At 49.3% G+C, this 23,923-nt stretch overlaps 1 protein-coding gene across 10 annotated transcripts in view; it reads right to left on the minus strand.

Moving 5' to 3' along the window:
* LOC116939879 (LIM domain only protein 3) overlaps window positions 1-23,923 on the minus strand; it is a 167,848-nt gene that overhangs the window by 17,942 nt on the left and 125,983 nt on the right. For 4 of the 10 annotated variants that reach the window (XM_032948845.2, XM_076065283.1, XM_032948850.2 and 1 more), the window contains one exon: window positions 5,180-5,393. In XM_032948845.2, the coding sequence (XP_032804736.1) occupies window positions 5,180-5,393 (214 nt within the window). Of the gene's footprint in view, window positions 1-5,179; window positions 5,394-5,788; window positions 6,027-8,779; window positions 9,264-16,382; window positions 18,954-19,053; window positions 19,382-21,428; window positions 21,697-23,923 lie in introns of those variants that run through there. The other 6 variants (XM_032948848.2, XM_032948847.2, XM_032948844.2 and 3 more) reach the window with 6 other exon arrangements.

Here is a 23,923-nt window from a genome sequence, read left to right on the forward strand (position 1 = left end):
GATTCTGCCTTTTTCGGGTATTTGCACGTTTACATTAATCACGAATTGCATCGCGAGAGGAAGGAAACCCAAGTGGTCACGCAAATACATGCACGTTTAAAATAAATAACAAACAAAAAAAAATCGCACGCTACCGTATTTAATTTGCTGTTAAGGATAACTTCCCTGGAAGAGAAATGAATGTTTTCTCACAACAATCCCCCCCGCAATGGCCCCGACCAAAGCTGGTTAACAAGATGAATACAGAAATGTAAGACGACTCTTCTTGGAAATCAAAGTTTGTTTAAATCACCTCCCCATTGCCCACAAGACAAATCCCTCCCCGAAGATCAGCGTGTTTTCTCCTGCAGCGCGGAAGCGATGGAAAACGATTGCTCCAATTGCTGCGGCGCTGTAATCCTGCGGATCGGCGTTCAATTCCCAGTACGCACGTGCATTTTGAAAACAATATCAAATTGGCTTTCCCATACACCCAATGAAGTCCCCCCCCCACCCCCCGCCCCCACTTACCTAGTCCACAACAAAGCCCGTGTTTAGTTCAAGTAGCAATATTTGTAATTTTGCCCCTAGGAGTAACTGATCACACGCGTGCACACACACACACACACACCTCGGGTGTATGGGTGTCGCAGATGTTAACTGCCGCACTGGTCGCGTTCCACATTCCTTGGTAACCAAATGACGGAACGCGTCCGAGAGGATTTACGACCGAGGAGATGGAGCGATGAAACCAGTTCATGTGCTGGTGGCCAGTGGATTACTACACGGCAGGATCATGGGAAGTGGTGTTGACGGCTTGGAGAGGCCTTCTTCATCCAGCAGTGGAATGACCATGGCGAATGACAACGATGGGTGGTGCAGCAGCTCGCGCTCCTCAACCCACAACAGCAGAAATCAACGTAAGGTACAGATTCTGGTGCGAGGTCAGCTCAAGCTCAGCATCCGTCTGTGACCGGTAAAGCAAGTAACCATTTATGGGAAGTCAAGCCGTGCTTTTTCCTTTTGTGATACCCCCCCCCACCGCCCCCACCGCCCCCACCATGGCAATGTGGAATTCTAACCGTTGATCTAGAGCCACCAATGGAGGAGGAGGAGGAGCGTTGCCCCATTAGTCATTCGAGCAGGGAGACTCGGACTTAATCATGGGTTTAGTAAATGTGGAACACTTAAGGAGTGTGTGGATTGCCCTTTGAGTCTCAACCAGGCCTTGCTGCCTTTAGTCTCCCCAAGTGCTGATGTGCACTCGCTGCGCGAGCTGCTCGTGTTGTTGCCAATTTGTAAATAAGGAGAAGACCAGGGACAAATTTCAGGAGACCACTTGCCGCCGACGCGCGCACACACAAAAATCTAAAATTGCCCGATAGAAATATATAGCAGGGGAAAGCGGCGTTAGCAAGCACCGATTAAAGTCTGCGCAGCACGTGGGGCCGATTTAGCCAGCTCCAGTGCCTGCCACTCCTCATTTCAGACTCGGTTGTGCGAGCGGTAACCCAGACCAGTTCAGATACCGATTAACATTACCAGTACCACAACCGCAAAAACAAATCACAGCGGCAATACATCACAACCGCAACAACAAAAAAAACCTACGCACCAGTAAGACGAACGGCCGTTACCACTTTGGATCACGTTTTGCATTAAACATCGGCGGTAGCGCTGGCTACCGCTACGTGGTTATGTGCTGTGAGATTCCCTCAAATCGTTCACAGCTTGCACACACACACACGAAAAAAAAACCCCGACTTAATTGAAATGCAGTGCGTTAAGGTCAGGCGCTCTGGGACATCTTGTTTGCAAAATGTGTGCCGCGTGAATGAAGATGACGACGGCATTGACGTGTATTATGGCTGCGGCAAAGTAGAACAAGTGGTTGTCGTTCTATTATTGTTCAAATTAAAAACCGGGGCCACCTATGCCTAACAACACGTCACTTGTGCGCAGTCTTCCTGGTGCAACAACAGCAGGCAGAGTCGCGAAATGACGTTTAACCACTTGTTTACACAAAAAAATAAAGGAAAGTATTTGGCTTTTAATACATTTTGGATAAGCGGAAGAACTTGGAAAGTGGCGATGCACAGCGGCTTGGTTTCTAATGAAAAAAAAAAACTTTCAAAAATCATTGGTTCATTGGAATCAGTTGAGCAGCTTATCACGGACAAGCATTAGAAATTGATCATATTCATCGATGTCGTTTGCGTAGATTGGGTACACGTACGTTTGGGGCGTGGTAGCAGTGGGGGAGCGCACTGCACTGGGAACTCTGCAACGCGAGTTAAAGTTCCACTCGCGGCCTAAATCAGTGACGGATATACGAACCAGTCCCTGAGCCTCCCCTAGGTCAACTTGGCCTCAAAACAAGTACCTGGCATGTTGTGTAAACATCAGCGCTCGGGTTGCAAAGGCAGCTGCCGGGCGTGGTGCTCATCACACCATCCGCTCGTGCCGCTGTCGTAGGTGCTCGTTAAAAGCACTTGCCGAAGTATGTCAAGGCTATATGGGGGAACTCTCCTTTTTTAAATAAATGTAGTAGTGCGGTGGGGGTATTCTTGGATTGCAAAAAAAAATAATCAGTGCCAAGAGAAAGATTTTACACATTAAATATAACAAAAGAGAGAAAACGCTCAAACTCTACCTAGATAAGCCAGAAGGCGCTTTTGCTTTACTGCCTCTTACCACACACACACACAATTGCAGGAGAGTATCTTGCACATCTTTGGGATAGTTACGTGGGATAGAGACGTCGAAATGACGATCATCATCATGGCCACAGTGCTTCGTGTCCCACGTAAAAACACTTGTCTAAGAGGATGTCTAACTCCGCCTTGATGTGTTGGATCCCACACCTCTTCAGCGATGGCAAACAATCAACCTTTCAAGGCTTTCGGACCACGTAAAAATATATTCCTTATTTAAATATAATTTATCTTTAAAACCAGTCGCCAAGCGCAAGCCCAACATGCCAAAGCGGCCACAGCAACAAACGGTGCTACCGAAGGGGTAAATTGAAAATAATTGAGGCGTTGGAATGAGAGAGGCTAAAATACGAAATTTGGTGAAAATAAAGCAACGGTTGCCGGGAATTCCATTAAACGGGAATTCTAAACAAAGGGCGGAGCCTTACCCACCACACAAGTCAATGCAGAGTGGATCAGCCCACTCCTAATCGGTTAGAGAATAGAAAACACGGGCGTATATATTGTAAAGTTAAACAATAATAACACTGTAGGGTACGAATGATTAAACGGTTTACATAAAGATGTTAACTTAACATTTACATTGATACGTACCCATTTAAGTATTTTATAAGTCTTTAACCATCACCAATGGTTTAAAATGTCAAGGCGTAAATGTTAGCTCTTCATTGTGTATATTAGAAACGCATGTTAAAATAACATATTGCTGGAATTTGTACGTATGTAATGCACTGCAGTCTTGTAGAGTGTATCGCGTGGGTGATATTCGAAACTTGCGAGGCAGATGGGGAGGTGTTTTTGCTGCCAGGCGGTCAGGGTGGGGAACCGCTTGAAATATGGGTGCGATCTTTATTTCAAAGGCAAAAATTGACCTTTGCCGAGTAGAAATTTGTTCATGTCAAGACCCACATTAGGCTACAATTCTTGAATGTCAACCTTCAAGGTTATGGGGCTTACAAGGTCGTCCAATCACAGAGCAATCACGGTTCAAAAAAATCAGAATTTACTCTTCTCCCCATGCGAAGTGCCGTTTTGAAACGACGATGATAATTCCGTAATAATTTACAGCCCTTTGTTAAAGCGACTGCTGAATGAGCACCTCCACACCTCTGATGGATGTAGGCCTCGTGTCAGTCATATTTGACCATACTTCATCACGCTGGTCAATACTAGTTGACGGGGGGAGGAAAATCCTAAACCGGCGCGGATATCACTCGACACTGGTGATAAGCCATGGGTCGGGAATCAAACTGAGGTCGCTGGGTTCAGAGTCCAATGTGGTAACCATTATACTTACTTACTGCTACACCCCACGTACAAGCATCGTGAATGGATTAGCAGGCCTATTATCCCAGGGTAGGAAAAGTAAGGTACCATGGGTGCAGAGAATAGTGAATAAAATAAACATATTTGCAGATTGACATCAACGAGGTGCAAAAAGGGCTTTGTCGTCATCCCTCAAGTTACCCAACTTCATTCCTCATTTACATTCCCGCAAGGTCTAAGTCCAACCAGCCAATGCCAACGTCCTTTATAACCGCAACGATGGTCACCCGCTGCCTTCAACGAGACCACATCCCCGTCAATGATTGCGCCGTTTCAGGCCACGAGGGGACAAGTTTTTCGGGGGTTTTTTTGCAGGGGCACGCATTCTCCACAAAGCGTAAAAAAAGCGCAGCCCTGCAATCACTTGCTCACGTCACTGCCAGCAGGAGGGGGTCTCTTCTCTCTACGTAGGCAGCTTCATTATTAGGAGGAGACCCTCAACTGAATGTTACAGCAGAATATATTTGGCCTTCTCTTCCACGCCGGCCAGACACCCTCACACGGAGACGGGAGTACCCCACGCGCGGAACTTGCCCATCAACTACCTCTGGCGTGCCCATTTGTTTTGAGGCGGACCGGGGGAGGGGGGGGGGAACTGGAGACTGAACCGGTCCACAGCGTGTCAGCCACGACACCGCAGCAGTGTTAAAACACACACACACACACACACCTGTAAACAAGTGGTCAAATGTCTCCCCTGGAGTGGTTACAAAGACAAAGGTCCCCCCGTATAGCATTAAGACTTGTTTGGGGAAAGTTATGTTAGAGAGCGCCTATGAAGGTCGGAATGGCACACGAGGGGGTGGGTGGACAAGCACCATGCCTCTGGAGGTGGTACACTCATCCATTGACAGTTGTTGAAACGTCACATTCCCATGCCAAAAGCCATTTCTCCCTCCATAGTTTTGAGACGCTGTTAAAATTCCCACAGAGAAGAGAGACGAACTTAAAATGCTAAAAAAAAAAATTCATCCCCCAGGAAGTGCCGGTGGGCCAAATGAAATCCCCCCCCCCCACCCCCCCCCCAGGCGGGGTCATCGACGTGACCCTTACCGGTTGGCACGTCCTACGACGGCACCACGGCAGTGCCGCCCCAGCGTTGGGATGATGGCCAGCACGGGGCCGGACCGCTCGACCGCTCGCGGATCAACACCCCTCACCTCAGGTAGTCCCTGCGGCACAGGATGAGGTTGGCGCGCGTGTAGAGCGTGGAGCCGACCTCGCCCAGGCGGCAGTCGCAGCAGGCGCACTTCAGGCAGTCCTCGTGCCAGTACTTGTCCAGCGCCTTGAGCAGGTAGCGGTCCTTGATCTTGCGGTTGCACCCTGCGCAGCCCTTGGGCTTCCCGTCTGACTGCACCGACAGCATTTGGACGGCTGCGGATGCACGCACAGGAGAAAAAAAAAACCCGTGGAAGAGAGCGGTCGGTAGGGGCGGACGCGCGCACGCGGGCGTCCCGTTAGCAACGACATTGCCACGTGCTCCCCAGCCCATACCGCCCGCCCGCCTGCCTGCCCCGTCACAGAAAGCGCCGGGAGGGAAGGAGGGGAGAGCGGGGGGCGGCTTCGATTGGCCTCGCGGTGTCCTCGCTACGCGGTGGGGGGGGAGGTGGTGGTGGTGTACGCTAAGAGAGACTCCACCTAGAGCACGGGGCTCGGGGCAACGTGGCGAGGAGGCGCGGCCGGGAAGGGAGAGCGGCGAGGTTTATGCCGTCGATTAGGATTTGCCGGCAGGCGGCGGGAGATATTCGGAGCGCGTTCGAGCGTGGCACCTGTGGCAACACGGCGGCGGGCGGCGGCGTCAGGCGGCGTCTCGTCTTCCGCGTCGCGACGCGCCATCTCCGTGCGCAGTGCAGGTCACAAATGAGACCCATCCATCTTTCAGAGCGTAAACCCTATTTGGGGAAGCTGCCAATCTGTCAATTTAAAATGATTTACTGTTGCACATTAAGTGGCATCCGTGTTTTGGGAGCGGATGCCGCAGGTCTCAGACTACTGCACGAAACTTCCCATCCAACAGCGCCCCCCCCCCCGCCTCCCAGTGCCCCCCCCGCCTCCCAACCTCGCACCCCCCCCGCCTCCCAACAGCGCCCCCCCCGCCTCCCAACAGCGCCCCCCCCCGCCTCCCAACCGCGCCCCCCCCCCGCCTCCCAACCTCCGTGTTGCACGTCCGTCGATAATGCGGCGTGCGGCCAGTGGACCACAGCCGTCATGTTTACCGCCACCTCCGCCTCCGTATGTACACGTCAATAATAATAATAATAGCGATTACTAGGACGACTTAAAAAACACGAGCACAGCAGAGGGAAAAGAACCGATCCATACCCCCGTAATTGCCAACAAATGATACCCCCGCGCGGTGGTGCACAACCCCTCGCGCTGTTCACCCAATGTGCCAGCTTTTTCAATTCCGCAACAACAACAACAACAAAAATTTTACCCAATTATCACGTCTCTGTTCAAGGGGAATGACGCTCTTAGAAGAAATTAAGTCAACAACGATACACAACAGGATGCAACTCTTTAGTGCACGATACGAGCGCTTGGACTTTGGTTTTTTTTAAAGAAACACTGTAAGAGAACGGATTTAAACCATGGCGAAAAGTGCAACGATTGAGAAATTTGCGGGAAAGTTGGAAGAATTTCTCTTTTCCAACCTCCAAAAAGCACCTTTGGAGCCAATTACATCGTTTACGAAGCCCTGTTCACTTAAAGTGGACTGAGGAACACATCTCATTGCCTACACCTCAATTTGTCTACCGCTTCAATTGCAGTAGAACTCACATTTGCATTTATCACCCAGATTTCTTCCTTCGAAGATATGAGAAAATAATACAACTTAATTTCTTATTGGTGTCGAGCCTAACTGCCTACGACTGAAAAAGGGCCTTACAATTTTGGCACATTCCATTTTAAAAAGAAAAATCACAAAACACCGTGACGTTTTTAAAAAAAACTGGCCGCTTGCATTTCATTATCTTCCAAATTTAGAACACACGTGCACGCATATTGACACAAGATGAATAAGTTCATTCAATAATGAGTGAACTAAAATAAAACCCGTTCGGTGGAGCAGCTGCGCAACACTTGCTATATATACACACACACACGTGTGTGAAATGTGAAAAAAAGACTAGTTCCTTGACAAAGTTAAAGCACCAGTGACAGCAATATACACCCAAAAAAACCATCTCTTTGCAAGCTGCATCGATAATGAGGATACAGTAACACTTCAGTACCACGGCTAAAATTAACGAACGGCACCTTTGGTGTTACATGAAGTACAATTAAATAGTTGCTCTGCATCGCGCGTTCGGTTAACAATTTGCGCGAGCGCGATATCTGGGCTCTCGCAAAAAAGGGCCATAGGTAAAATTTGCCAAAAATGGGAGGGAGGTTTCATTTGTATTTCCTAAAAAGTGATTCTTTCAGAATCACCTTGAGAAAGCGCCCTGCTACATTTTTACAAATTGCATACATCTGCGGCATCTTCTGTTCCGCCTCTACGAGCGCAGTTAAATTAATAGTTCAGTCGGCGGGTGAAGAGATTAGATATTGCAGGAGTCTCGTAACCATACCCATGTCCATAATGTAACGTCTGGTGATGTAAAAAAAAGTCAGTTACAAGCTTTCCACACCGCTCAAATAAGGCTTCAGCACTCGCACAATTGTTACACACACGCATTACGTAACAACTTTGACCTCATGACAGTTAGCCGCTCACTTAATTCAAGGAACTTCATGTGCCAATTAATGGAACTGTAGTTGTCAGCCAGCAAAGCTGGATACTTAACAGCTATTTCGCTGTGACTGTTCAACCTGAAGACGGAAGCTTGCCTTGCCTCCGAAACATCGTGATTTTATTTAGTTGTTTACATTTATTTTACCTACGTGACTTTACCGAAAAACAAAGAGTATGAATTCTTGCAGTCACAAAAGCTTCAAATCTAGAATTAATGTCCCATACATATATAAATATAAAACACCCGCAATCGTTTTTTTTTTTCAAAAACATCAATCTCAGCAGCTGCGCTGTTATTAAAAGGTAAACTATTGAGTCCATGCAATACTTATTTGGAGAGAAGCTTAAAAGTTGACGGAATGCGAGCAACAAAGCGTTTAAGATTTAAATACATATTTCACGAAGACAGTGGAGCATGGGATTTTAGTAAGTTCCCTTGATACACTTGTGATGTGAACGATTATCAAGACGGTGTTTGCTGGTATACATTTTCTCGGAGTACATATACACACACACCATTCGCTACGAACCGGATCAAACCAAACATTTAATGTCCATTTAAGCACTAAATTAGAAGGGTATTCTGGTATTTTACAAATTATCATTGTTCGTGACAAATTAAGCTGTTGGTTATCTGCAATTTTAACTTAATATTTGTATAGTACCAATTCACAATTTGATCTCGTTCTATAAAAAAAAACCCACAAATACCTACATTTTCAGGACATCAGTACCTCGATCCCATGAGGCACCAACACCGATAGAAGAGCTTTACCTTCAAGGAGTGCCCTGCCCAGGATGTTGTGACCAAAATCCTTAAAAAGCTTTTTTTTTTTACCCGAGAAAAGTACCTGGAGAGCGCCCACACAGGCAAGCGCCAATATCTAAATATTTTCACACACACATAGGTCAGTGCCCTACTTGCTGTACTGCTTCACGGCAAACCTCACAATCATGCAGGCTGCGAGTCGCACACGCACGCTCGAGATTAGCGGCGCGCGCTTACACTTAACAAACTTACATTTTACACACCTGGCTCGGACGCAGCTCACAAATGAACCCACAAACATAAATGCACTCGACTCGTTTGAGTCAGGCGCTCGCGAAACGAGTTGTTGGAGCGGTGGGTGTTGGGAGACGTGGGGGGGGGGGGGAAGGGGGTTAACACAGTTCCCTCTCTCTCCAAAGTCTTTTTTTTGCGCAAGCGACAGCAATATTCCATGTAACGCTAATTGCACTTGATAAATCGGGCCTCATTATCGGCAGAAAGGAGGGGTGTCCGTGGAGAAGCGTGCAACAGCTGCCGCTTGTTGACAAAACAAGTCTCGCGGGAGGCGCGCTGAAGCCAGCAGGCACGGCTCGCGCGCCGCCTCCAACTCGGCAGCGCCACGCCAAGGGGATCGGTGGTCCCGGAGGGGACTGGGAACCCGCAAAAAGGTGGTCCCAAGTCCCTGGCCAACTACAGTCAACAACCTCCCGCCAAATCCACCAACCCACCCCACACACCTCCACTCCGCCGCCTGTGTTCCCCTCTCAAACGAGCTCCTCTCGCTCAAGGAAAAAAAAAATCCCTCGTTTACCTTGTCAAGTGATTTTGAACACGATGTTGCGATAGGCGTATTTTGAAAATGTGCGCGCGCACACACACACACTGACATGTGCAGACACACACACACACGAGAAACTTTGTTTTGCATTCAATGCGCTTCGTGCGCTACACTGATGGCGTCGAATGTGTAACGTTGAGCCCAATTTGCGCAAGTGTGGCGAACGGAAACCCAAGCATGTAATTGGAGGCGCTTATATGAAAAAGGTGCTTGTTTTGGGCTTTTAAGTAAAGACATTTGGAAATGGTTGGCGATTTATTTTAAGTGCTCCAGCTATGATCGCTTTGCAACAAAAAACACAACAAATGCTTGAACGTGCGTCGCGGCGTTTACGACGACACCCCAGACCCGCAATAGCGATGTTACCAAGTGCACTTAACGTAATTATTACACATAATCTGATTAGGCAAATGCTCACAGGAGGCACGCTTATTTATAAATCACTCTTAAGGAGAGATTCTTAGGATGGGCTATGGCAAGGACATATCCGAGGACATAAAAACGCAAAGAGCCTGCCCTCGCACGTGCATTATCGACGGGAACGGGAAGAGATTCACCTGTTTAGCCTTACAAACAAGCGCCATGCGTGTGTACCTATTAGGGCACGGCGCTAATGTCCGTAGTAAAACAGCTGCTACACACAGAATTGGCCTACAAAGAATGCCAGGAACGCGACAAGCAAGATACAACCAAGCCAGGGGTTGTTGGTGGGATCGTACCCACAAAGCATCCACGCCTTACTCCACCTCCCGCAATAATAAAACGAAAGCTAAACAACAACAAAAACACGACTCGCCACGTGCAAACGGTGCTCGTACGTTTTGCAGCAATAAGCGTGACATCCGTCATCATTTCTAAACAAATGCACGGCTAAAAAAAAAAACCCCGTTACTCGGAGCACACCTGTAGACCAGCACAGTTGTCTTCTATAATCCAATGAGCCGCAAATTACCGGGAGACAGTCACCACCCCCCCCCCACCACCACCATCTCGTCCACCAGACCACTTCCAAACCCAATAAGCAGCAAAAAAAACATTGCAGGGAAACGAAAAACTTGGGGGCTCACTAACAAGGGGTCCCCCTCCTGAGGATAAATTAAGCGGCCAGTCCGTGGCGTGTCTCGGTGCCGGGGCCTTAATAACGAGCAGCAGAGGCACAGAGTTGCGAGTGACACCTTTCCGTTTTGCTGGCCCCCGTGGCAAATTGTCCACTGGCCCGGCCCCCCCCCCGCCCGCCCCCGCCCCCCAGCTTGCGCGACTTTGGCCAACATTTCGGGCAGGGAGAGATAGGGTGGTGGGTGGGGTGCAGGATAAAAATGGTCCCACGAAAAGGAAAAAAAAACATCCCCCCCCAGCCTGGAAGGGGCCCCACACTCCATCTCTACTTTCGCATTCACGGGCCAACAAATACCCCCCCCCCCCCCCACACACACAACTCACCCAACACAAACCCCACAAGGAACCCCCTCATTAAATAACAGCTTACGAACATGCCATCGATCCGCGCCCAACACACTGGCTTGGTAATTAGCGACACAAAGAGAGAGCGAAACGAGCTTGGCCAGAATGAAAAATCGCCCGTCCTTCCCCACCAGCCCCCCCCCCCCTCTCTCACTTAATTACTTTTACAGCCGCCCACCATTAAAAGCCCTTGGCCGGGTTACCGGTAGAGGACACGCCTAATGCCAGGCAGAGGGCGTGCGTGCGAGCATGCATGTGGCACTGTATGTGTGTGTGTGTGCGAGAGTAAGTTATGCGGGTGTGAAATCTATAACATTGGTGGAGGGAGTGTATGGACGGGCATGGGCTCGTTTTTGGTGCCAACATTGTAAATACTGTCTTTTATATATATTAAAAAGTCTTTAAGCGTAATTATTGCCTCTACCTAGGACATACGTTCTGTTCCCATTTTCCCCCGTTCTTCCGTACGGTCGACGTTGTTGTTTCTGTGCTGATCGACACTCAAGGCCTCCCTTCTAAACTATAGCTGGGTAACTGGCTACACGAGATTCTGTGTGTAACAATTAAACATTGAATTCAACATCGAGGGTACGATGTGTAGAGATGCGTCTACGTTGGAATGTCTGTGCAGCGGTATGTAAGTGGGCATACATGTGCATGCACATCAATAAGATTATATTATGCCTGTAGGTCTATACATACGAATGAGTACACAGCATTGGATATGCTTCGACTGCATATGGTCGGTGCATATTTCATTGTTGGATCCACTGCGTGGCCAGATGAGACTATAGACACACACACAACATATGCATGCCACATTGGAGGGTATGTATTACACGCTCAACAGACACGCATGTACACACGAGGTTGTATATACACCGCAGTTAGCAAAACACACGTTGATACCTGAAAAAAGCACACACACACGTGTACACATGGTTAACAAACAAAAAAATCCCTCTGTACTTTAATATACAGGAGTGTCCGTGACTGATCTTTTTCCGATACATCCGTCTGGAATATATAAAAGAAAAAAACAAATTGGTCAATGCTTTGGCAGAGTTGGCCAATCAATTATAATCATGCATGCACTCTTATTCTTTACATAGGTTACATTCAGCGTTCCTATGATTGCCATTCATTCCGGTTATCAGGAGCACGGCAGGTGTACATATGATCCAGCCAAAACATGCATGTCCTTGGAATGGATGGACCGACGTTGAGCCAACGTTGGCATGTGGTTGGAACCGTTGGACCAACGTTTCCATGTTTACTGGGTATAGGTGTGTGTGTGTGTGTGCGTGTCTACAATACACCTTTCACGGGTATATGCACACAATACTAGCTGCGTGTACAGAACGCATGCGTGTACACAATACGAGTAAAAATATATCGAGTCCTATATACGTATACGGCATGTGTTGGCAGCGTTATTGTATGTTGAACTTCCTTCGCACCATACGTAGCCAACCGTGCTAAATCGGAGGTGCGGGAAAGGAAAAGAAATACACACGCACAGTATATTACGAAACAGGAATACGAATACTGCGGACTGTATATAGGATTCTGACAGTGATGTGTACACATTGGACACGTGCACAAGTCCTGCATGACACACACACACACACGTTGTGGTAACCAGGTCCCATCCGACATGAACCGGGCAAAGAAGAAGTGTTCAAATACTGTGACTGCATGCTTGAAACTCAATACAAAATTGTAACTCGAATAGCCCAATTCACATTACCTTTCCATCATCAACATCACTATATAGGTGGTGTCATCATTAACATCATCACTATACAACCATTATCAGTGCTGTTAGCACCATTAAATGTTCCATCATCACAACCAGCTTATCACCATTGGACACGATACCGGTACCATCACACGCTCACACCATCATCATTATCACATCATCAGCATTAGCACACAAATCGGATCAACATCATCAGCAGCGCTCCTACGATCAACAAACCCATCTCCAAATAACTCCCATATCATCCACATGCCACACTCACCATCACTAAACCTTCATTACTACCAATAATCACTTACCATTATTAACTGGAACATACCATCATCACCACCATATCAGTATCATCATCGCCATATTATTGTCATCGTACCAGCGTCACCACACCAAATGTCATCACCATTCCAACCATCTGCACCATGCCATAATTACCACCGTAGTATAAAGTCACCGAGACCCTTTTGTAAATTACTATCGTGTCATAAAAAGACACTCGCAAACTATAAAATGGAAGCGCAGTATGATTGTGCACCTTGTAAGCCAGCAACACGGGTTGCAAGCAGCATTATAAACGGCACGCATTGCCTTGTTTTATTAAATACGTGCCCGTGTACACGTGTCCACGATACAAAATTACGGACACAACTACGTGTATTGTATTATTTGGCTCGAATACATGCACACGACCTATGGTACATACAGATCTGCGTAGTTACACACACACAGACAGACACACGTGACCCGAGTGCATTCAGTGGACTCATTCACAGCATCTTCCCATTCATCGCATACACATGCATGCGCCATCCATATCATTCATTTACACAGACGACAGCAATGCACAACACGTGCATATATCTGTCCCCTTCTCAACTGGACAGACATTGTGCAAACACAGTTTGCGAGCACCTATTAAGTTATAAACGGCGCAATCAAGCTATCAATTATAGGCCGAGTCTACCTAGGGGGAGATGCAGCCCAGGTTCAGATACAAATTCCCACGGTGGTGTTTGTCACGAACAGGAGTCGAACGCAGGAATCTCTTTCCAGAGCGACGTTCGTCTTAAACGGGGTCTCTTACCTGGGCAGGTATGTGTCCGCACTTGTACTGCATTCATAACATGCCAACACGCACATTGTGCATACATTTCTGTGCATGACTTTTATATGGTTGCAATAAAAAAAAGTTTACACGTCAGTGGTGAAGATGGTGATGTTGGTACGCTGGTCATGTTAGTATACTGGTGGTGTGATGGTGATACGCTGGTGATGGTAACATATTGATGGTGGTATGGTGGTCATAAAGTTGATGATATGGTTGTGATGGTGACAGATAATGCTATGGTGGTCATGACCGATGATATTCGTATGGTGGCGATAGTGTTATTCTAGTGGTGTATTGATGTTTGTATGATGATACACTACATATATTACGCTATATTCAGTACGATATACAGTCAAGTATAGCATCTAAACTTGCATCGAGTGTACACAGATGTACCGAGTGTAGGTACACACACACACAACCACAAAGCACGTGCACATTTACACATCAATTTTGTTCACGTCTGTAAGTACCGACACGTAACAATGCAACTATGAACCTACCACACCGCAACCACCAACGCGAATATCTCGAAAGCTATGCGGTAAGGGCTAGAGCCTGGTTCGTACTCGGATGCGAAACTGGCCGAGAAGAGCCACGAATTTTAAAAACTTGGGCTGCGAGGTGGCGGGATGGAGGTTCGACGGGGGGGGGGGGGGGCAGTACAGAAATTAGAGTTGTTGAATCAATCTGTGCAGAGCTGCGAGTGTGCTGGGTGGGGGGGGGTCCTCCCGGCTCCTGCCACAAGTAATCGAAATAAAAACTTGCTCAGGTCGTGGGGATTGGCCAATCATTTCAATCCTCATGAAATACGACTCTTGTGACTCGGTACGAGATGCTTTCCCAAGTATATCAACGAAAAGTGTAGTTTACAATGACGTTTACATCTCGTCGCACACACACACACACGTGTAACACAGGTATATCGTGTGCGTATAAAACGTATGCGTTGTTCCCATACACACACACGTGGCTTGGCGTGCAAGAACACAGGCGTGGGGATAACCATTGTACTACGTGCACGCGTGTGAATATAAATATGATTGTACGTGTCAAACATATGCTCTATTAAGCAGGTCAAATGCAGAACCCACACTCATTACACAGTGTAAATTAATGTACAAAGACAACACACACAGAGCCACTGTCGAGTCGCATAGCAAGGGCCTGGGTGGGTGAGTGTACATCATTGAAACGCACACAGCCAAGCACGCTGGATAGATCTATAACACAAAATCACATTCATATCTCAAGGACTTTACAATTCATTAGATGCACAACTTATGTATACAGACACAGGGGACACGAGCACTGTGGATGTATGTGGCTAGCGGCGTGCCTCGACTCAAACGGGCATGGAACAGAGCTCATCATCTCACTTGGCAGCCCTAAGCCGGTAGTGGGAATTCCACATTATTATGGCCGGCGGGAGGGGGGGTTAATTGTCCATTAGGACAACTACTGTTGATTTCCCCATACCTGGAAATCCCTTATCAGTGCCTACCTTATTACAGACCAAATCAGACCTTATTCGGTCACCCCGTGCCCCTTATAAATCTCAATGTTCACCCGACAAAGTGCCCATCACGAGGGAGAGAAACACAAAACATGTTTTGGTATTGCTCGTATTGAAACGGCCGCACGCCGTGTGGATCTGAAAACTCTGATTTCCCTGTACAAGAATACGGGGCAAACCGTACGGGTTGACAGCGATGATGTCCCTCCCCCCGCCCCCCATTTATTGACACCGGTCGAGGTGTTGATGATGGAGTCCGAGACGGGATTTGAACTCGTAACCTCCCCCGACCGACTAGAGCGTGAGATGTAACCCGATCTACAAAGAGGGCTAGGACGTGTTGGTTATTCCCCGAGACACGTGTCGCGACGCGTATCATTGCAGATCGTGCAGGTTGCACGCGCTTGTAAGCGAGCGCCTATTAAGGCTTGCACGGCGCACGAGTTGGGCACGCGTAGGCGCTACAGCCCCGCCGCCGCCGCCGCCTTCGTCTCTCCTACCCCCGCATTAAACTGCTCAACGCATTTACACAACAACAACAACAAAAACCCCACCGCACTCAAGATCGGTACGTTGAGTGGACCAAGCGGAGGCCCGGAACAGATTGGGACACACGGCAGCCGCGTGCACGCCGGATTATGCGCATCACGGGCAGGAATCGGACGTCGGTGGCCAGAATTGTAGCGCAGTGTGGCTCACCGCTGCGCCACCGCTCATCGCTACCACGTGCGCAAGCACACCACACACACCACACACACAACACACACACCACCAACCACACCACCACACACACCAACCACACACCACCAACCACACCACCACACACACCAACCACACAGGCGTGTCTGTGGTGCGTGCGTTTGTGACCGTGCGTGCGCGCGTGTGTGTGTGTGCGCAGCGTACGTGCGCGCATGTGTACCCAGGCACATGCATTTATAATTGTGTCCATGTTGTGTGTACGTGCGTATATCTGCGTGTGTAGGCGTACGCCTTTTATATCCCTGGACGTGCTTGTGTACAACTATATGCACGCGTGTAGCTAGATTGTACCTGTGTGTGTAGTGTACACCTATGCCTGTGTGCGTGTGCAGGCTATACGGGGGATCTTTTGTTTGTGTGCGTGTCTGTGTCTATGTGTCCGTCTGCGTGTCTGTGTGCGTAGTAAGCCCCGCTCACCGTTCATGCTCCACACACAAGACGACGGGGCCGCCTTCGCTCCGCACAGCTCGTGGCTGCCAGCCCAGTGTCACTCCACCTCGACCCTCCTCCTCCTCCTCTTCCTGCTCCTCCTAATGCACTCATCAGCCGCTCGGCCACTCTGCTCTACCCAGCCCTGTGAGTCTATCCACCCCTCCCTGATCCCCCCACCACTACCACCCCTCCCCCCCCTTGGGGAGCCGTCTCCCACTCCTCTTCCTCCACAACCCCCTCCCCTCCGTCACCTCTAAATCCTCCTCCTCCTGTTCCTCTTTATTGTGCCTAACGGAGCCAGCCAATCGCCGCCACCCAATTAGTGGAATTTAATCACCAACCATCCCATCCCATCACGTCCCGCGCACGCGAATGTTGAATGATGATGGTCCAAGTCCGGCTTACAGGGGCGCGGTGGTTGATGATGGTGATGATGGTGGCGATGATGATGGTGGTGGTGGTGAATCCGCGTGGCTAGCGACAACACCTCTAGCGGGCTACTGCTGCTGCCACACGCACGCACGTGTGTGTGTGTAAAAGGGCTATAGCGAGCAACAGCCTGGGTTTGAGAGTGCGTACGAAGCAATGCTACACGAGACCGTGTCCATAGCGCATTGAGACAATAGCCGCACTGGCGGCGAGTGTAGACCAAATAGCCGTACGCAGCGTATTTAAACCGAGAACCAAACGCAGTGTAAAAAAAAAAATAGCGACAGCCGCGAATAGACTAGTCCTGAAAGCAGCCTATGTTTGAAACACGACGTCCGACACAATAGACTGTAGCGTCAAACAACGGGCGCGCACTTAAACCACGGGGCTATTCCACGCCAGCTGTAGGGCTACATTAGCGGCGTAGCACATGCGCGGGTTGTTCACGGAAGCTGGAACACGCAGAGCACGCACACGGAGGGACACCGCCTGTAACAAGCCAGCGATGGGGACGAACTGCCTGTGTCGGGGCTCTCTCTCTCTGGCGGTAACTGTCCGAGTCTCCACGCTCTCTCCACCCCCCGCCGTTCTCTCCTCTGGGCCGTGCGCTGCTCTCTCTCCCACCCCCCTCTCTCTCTCTCTCTCGCGTGCTCTCTCTCTCCGTCTCTCGCTCGCTCGCTCGCTGTGTTACGTCGGGGGCTTTTACCCACACACGCCAGACGTACCCCGTGGGGCAGAATCGGCATCTTTAAATTGAGACTGCGGGAGGAAAGCCGATGAGCTATGAAGCTCTTCCCCCCCCTCCCCCACCACCACCACAGATGTCTTCCAATATGGGCGGGTCAGCAAGTAACAATGGCAAAACAATTGAGAAAATAAAACAATGGGCAAGTGCCTGGGCACGCCAGTAACCCCACCGCCGCCGTGCGAGTGTGAACCATCTACGGCAATCCACTGCTGGAAGAGCATCCCACCCCCGTCCCCCCCCCCCAAATCACACGCCGCCCGGCCATCGAGTGAGGCGGGGGGGGGATATAACCATACTTCACCACACTGGTCAGAGCGGGTCGGTGAAGGCGGGCAGGCAGGCAAAGATGTGGGAGCATACAAGCGCAGTACAACTGTGGGTTTTGTTTTCTGCTGCAGCAGCAGCCTTTTTGTGCGTGGTGCTCGCCCATCCAAACACTACCCAGGCTCAAAACCTGCTTAGCTTCCGAGGCATGCAGATATAATGCGCATTCCAAGTGATGTGATTATCTCCTTAGTATGTAGGTATATATACACACACACACTGCACAGTAGACAACCCCTACAGGTTATCAATCTGCGCGCTGAACTTTTCAAATACAAGCAAGATCTGTTTATCCAATCTGCACTCTTTGAAGATACAGCTGTCTGCATTGACTGCACCCGTCATGCGCGGCACCACATCGACGTGTCCGCGCGAAGGCTGCACTCGCCAAATGTGCAGCAGTGACCGACTGATCGCACGCCTCTTTTCAGATATTCTTTTAGTGATGCGAATAGCGCGACAGTTACCCACACATCCTGACTATCCTGTATGTCGGTCTGTCTGCCCGTCTGGCCTATCATGTCTTCCAGCTATTATCAAAGTTCCCTTCCTCCCTCTTTGCCTGCCTGCATACCGTCCGTCTCTCTGTACCACAGCCGATAGTAGTAGCAGTAGCAGCAGCAGCAGCGCCAGTGAACGCGACTATCACGAAACGTTACACAAGACCACCCATCCACCTCCGTCCGCGAGCCTTTAGAAAGAGCCATTTATCAAGGACACGTTTGGAGCAGAGCAGCGGCACAGCGAGAGGGAGACCCCAGGATGGGGAGGAGGATGGGGCAACACAGCCTTGTGCACCACCAGCAATCTGGCAGAGCCCAGCTCCCTTCACTGCATCGGCTACAACGTACAACCACACACACACACACCACACAGGCACGTGCACGCGCACCCACACACACACACCACACCACACACCGAACGCACGCGCCGCGTGAGCCTCACGGTATTTTTAAGAGGAGAGACCGAGTGGACACGCGAATGGCATCAATCAGGCGACAATCCTACGCGGGCAAATCGCGCAACACGCAGCCGCAATGCGCGCGCGCGCACACACCGCATGCGTCCTGTTATTACGCCGTATTAATAATGGCACGGACACGCTACTACGGTGCGCGTGCGTGTGTGTGTGTGAACGAAAGTGTTGTAGCCTACCTTGGCTGGCGGGGGCAGGAGAGAGCGCGAGTGGGAGTAAAGTAGCGACCGGTAACAAAACCTCACGCTCGGCGCGAACTTGACCCAAGCGCGCCCAGCGACTCTCTTCACGATACACACGGATGATATATGGTGACACAGCGCTCCCCACTCTGTGTGCCCAATGCGGATACAACTCCACACCATAAGTAATTCTGCCTGTGTGTGTGTGTGCGTTGCGCGTGTGTGCGTTGCGCGCGCACTACGCACGGAGACACCTAATTCTTGCTTGTCAACACGACCAGCACCACCCAGGTAAATGTCATCCCTCAGGGAATTTAGAATGGGGTGGGTGGATTGGTGGGGGGTGGGTGGGTTGGTGGGGGGGGGGTATAGGTGCGTGAGTGTGTGTGAGTGGTTGGCGGTGGTGGGGGAGGGATGAAGGTGGTGGGATGGGGTGAGAGATGTGGGGGGGGGGGGGCATGGGGAGATCGATAAAGGGGGCACAGCTAACGAGGACAATTAAATTAATTACCTTCCAGGAGATGAGGTTTTTTTTTTCCAGCGTGCGAAACCCGACCCCACGCTGTGAGAATGACTGCCTCGCAATTAATGGCATCTGATTAGACACCTCTGCGCAAATCTTAGCTTCTAGTCGTTAAACTAATTAAACGTTGGAAACGCTGCTGTCCACACTAATGCGGGCCTGTGTAATTAATGGCCCACTAGTTCGCCCCCCCCCCTCACAAACCCCTTTCAGGCGAGCATAAAGGGCCGCGCTGTATTGTTGCCCTGCCATCATGACGCCCATTTTAACATTTTAGAGCAATTTTCCACCCTTTCTCTCGCTCAGAAAGGGATTTTCGTGAGCGGTCGAGATTGTCGCTTTCAGGGGGAATGGAAGGCAAAAATGGGCTGAATGATATGCAGCAGCACGGCCGGCGAGCAATAAAGGAAATCAATACTTAACATTCAGTTACATGTCATTCAATTTCCCTCATAAAGTAAATGGTAATTGGATGGGTCATAAAACGGTCGGCTTTTTCATTTCGACTGATGAGATGCACTAAAGCTGACAGGGTTATTACCTGAAAGTAATTAGGTTTTGACATGAATTAAATTATCTGAGAGCTGGCTATCTCGCCGTCGAGGCAATTTTCTGCACCGTTTTAATGTTATGAAAATGAAAAAGAATTTATTTTTTACTCGCGTTTCTTACCTCCCCTCTCTCCACCCCCCCCCCACACACACACACACACAAGGCCCCCTCCAGTCGGCTCCCCAAGAGAGTGACATCAATTATTAACCAAATAACTGCGGCAAAAAACCAATTGTGGACTTGGCAACAATGCAACATTTAATGTGTTTTCAGTAATACAGTTTGTGCGGGAACATTTGCATGGCGAGGGCTTACAAAAAGCCGCAGAGCGTAGAAAAGTGCCGTGAGCCCTTATATCGCCGAGCCTCGCAAACAATGCACGCAAATTTCATCCCATAATTGCATTAAGCATATGGCCGTGGCTCTTAATCATAACCCTGGATTTGAAGCCACGTTCGGTATGGAGCGGTGTTTTTGTGTACAATGTTCCTTGAATATTCCACGGAAGATGCAAAAAAGCGGTAGTACACACGCACGCGTACGCATCGCTATGAGAGGCATATATATACGCACACACACACACAGACGGCGTGAATGTTGCTACGTGTGTATGTTGTTCTTATTTAAGTGTGCCGAGAAAAAAAATAGCTGCACACGCGCCCTTTGGCATCATAATAAACACGTTCGCCCGACAGAAAAGTGGTGGAACGATCGCATGACGGAACATACCGTGAAACCTGACAAGCTTGGGACTATCACAATAATAATTTGAACATCGCTACACCTCCACCTATTTACTTGCGCACAGGTTGCAACGCACGTGACGGGCGAGTGCGCGCGCTTGGAGATGTACGTGAAAAACACAATTAGTTGTTCGGAACTCATTCCCGTGTCGCTGTTTTTGGACGACACGTTTGAGAGTATATATTTTTTTTGTAAAGAAAAAACCCCACACAACTGCAAATCACACGCGGAGAGCGGGAGACGAAGTTACGAGGCGCTGCGTACAGCGATTCACGTTATCTCCAAGGCGTTTGCACTGGCTGATGGCCAGACCTCGACACCCTACGAAACAGTGTGCCAACGTTTGTGTTAATTTATTTTTAAAAAGCAAAAATTAATTTACAGTGTTCGAAAATTAACATGAAAAGAAAACGCAAAATCGGGGGGGGGGGGGGGGGGGGAGGAAGGGGTGGTGTTGAAAAGTCGCACACACGTTCATGAACAGAATTTAAACCCAAACAATTTAGTTTTTTTGTAAAAAACAACAACGAAACAAAAGATATATTGTCCACACCTGTCAGCGCTTGCGACGGTGAGATGCTGCGGAGGAGGAGGAGGAGGATGAGGAGATGGGATGGGCGCTCCTAAGCCAGGGTTCCTAGGTATGCCCACGTTTGACGCTGGATGGCGGCAAAACTGACGGGCGGATCGAGTGACGCTAGCGCGCGCCCGGCGGCACGACGTTCAAAAAGCCCACGGAGCGGCGAGAAACAACCCCAACCCCCTCGGCTCGGAAGTGAGGGCCTCCTTCGTGTGAGTGCTGAAATGGGGGCTGTCTGCCTCGGTATTTAAACCTCCAGCCGACCACCGCCCCCCCCCCCCCTCTCCTCCCATCCGAGGCTCGCCCAACTTCACTGACAAGTTCCGTCTGACAGCGGCCGAACATGTTGCTCTAATGGACCTCATTAAGGTCTACTTACAGATGTTCTCTTAACATAATTGATCTGCACTGAGTCGAGTGCGCCCTGGTCTATTCCCCAGCCCCCAATTACGGCGCAGGTAATTAGATCCCCAACCTCCAATTCCGAGCAAATGCCCTTCTGACGGCCGTGGATATCAAAGTGTCCGCGGCTCGCCGGGGTGAACGAACGGGGGTCCGAACGCCGCTCTCCTGCCGTATCGAGCGGTGGGGGACTACCCCCCCCCCCTTTTTGTAGTCGGGCCGCCTCCGCTAATGGGGATGTGGGAAGGGGTTTGGGGGGCTGGCGGGCGGGGGAGCGCGCGTGTGTGTGTGTGTGTGTACGGAGGGGTGTTTCAGGGGATGCGGGGTGAGAGATGGCGAGCGGGCGGGCGACGGAAGGGTTGGATGTGCTCGCGAGTGGTGCAGCTGCATGGCATTGGTGGCTGCCGGCACTTGCGTCTCTTTTCGGCTAATATTTGTGGGGCCACGAGGCTGATCGAAGGAGTCAAGGCAAAATACGAGGGGGGGGGGGGGATAGACATAAATCCCAATGGAATAAATAAATAAATTATAAATAGAGGGCAGGGTGAGATAGGAGGAGGAAGGGGAGATGGTGTGGGGAAGCAGTCAGGCTACTAATAACTGAGCCTGGGGTCTATTCCTTTTGAAACTTCACCCGTAAAAACTACACAGGACTGTCAGGAGACACGAAAGGCAGTGTTGAGAGGCAGAATGAAAAAGCACTCCAGCCGTGTGCACCTGGGAGAGCGCAAGACCCACTCCAACTTTTGGAAATGCCAATCAATTGAGAATGTTATTTTCCTCTAATTAGGATGAGAGCATTAAAGAAGGTAAGCCTTGGGAATTGGGGAATGAACAGGTTTTGCATTTAAAAAGAAAAGACTGCACTGCAAACTTTTAGCCCCTCTCCTCGCCCGACTCTGGAGCAGCTACGTACATTTTTTATCGGAATCACGACCCTCTTCCGCTCTGCTGGGGTAGCCAGGGTTACTTTACAGAGCACGGCTTCGGGTAATTGGGAGCAGAGCAGAACACTGTTCCTATCTACAACAACAGCAGCTTTACTAGGAAAAAAATTCCATCGGCAGACCAAAACAGCCAGCGCTCGTGCAAAATTCATGCGGTTTTTGTCCACGCATTGGGGCCATTTTTTCCACCATTTATTAAAACATTACCGCATTTTCGTTATTATTATTATTTATCAGAAAGCATGTCCGTTAACACCAGCCGGTGTACAAAAAAAAGAAGATGTTGATGCGTTCGTGGGCGCTGCGTAAATGTGAGATGGAATTATGTGAGATGAAATTCTGGGAATTGGCGTCACACCGAGCGCTGTAGCCGTAAAATTTGACTTCAATTTTGGGTTGCGGAATATATGATTTACTCTCAAGCATTGGCTGTATTGATCGCTCGTGTGTCTTTAGCGATCACGCATTCATAATCGCAAGGTCCGTACATTCGCAAAAGTGTTCCCATACAAGGTGCTAACATTGCCCGCGATTACACCAGACTGCGACTACGCAAGGAGAGACAAAAAATATGAATCACTGCAAAATAATCCAATGCATAATAATCGCGTGTAGTTGTGATTGTGTTCACATAATGAGAGACTCTTGTGCTGGATGCAGTACCCTGTAACCATTACATGCTGTAATTTCTGGACAAAAAAACAAATATTACCTCTCGAGTACACAACGGGAGAATTGTGCGTTAAGACGAGCGTTGTGGTTTTTTTTGCCGTGTGAAATTGAACGGCTCCATCAAACGGCCACGAAATCCCCGACCCTTGCCATTGGAAGTTTTCGCTTTGAATCGCTTCAGCACGCGAAGAGCTATTAAGTTGTAAAAAAAAAAATCCAAAAACTAAATTTGGCTTGAAGACAAGGAGGGTCGGGATAGAAATCACCCACGGATAGGAACCGAATGTGAAAAATACACTTGCTTAGAATCGCGCTCTCTTTTGCGAACCGCGCGTCGAGAGAAGAGCGGTCACTTTGTGTCCGTGCTTTGAAAAGCCGAGGCATTAAAACACCCGAAACATTGCTAATTCTTTTGTCATGTTAATCACTACTTCGGCTCAAATCCGC

The sequence above is a fragment of the Petromyzon marinus genome, chromosome 7, assembly GCF_048934315.1.
Source record: "Petromyzon marinus isolate PM22_M1 ecotype Great Lakes invasive population chromosome 7, UKy_Petmar_22M1.pri1.0, whole genome shotgun sequence".
NCBI classification, from domain to species: Eukaryota; Metazoa; Chordata; class Hyperoartia; order Petromyzontiformes; family Petromyzontidae; genus Petromyzon; species Petromyzon marinus.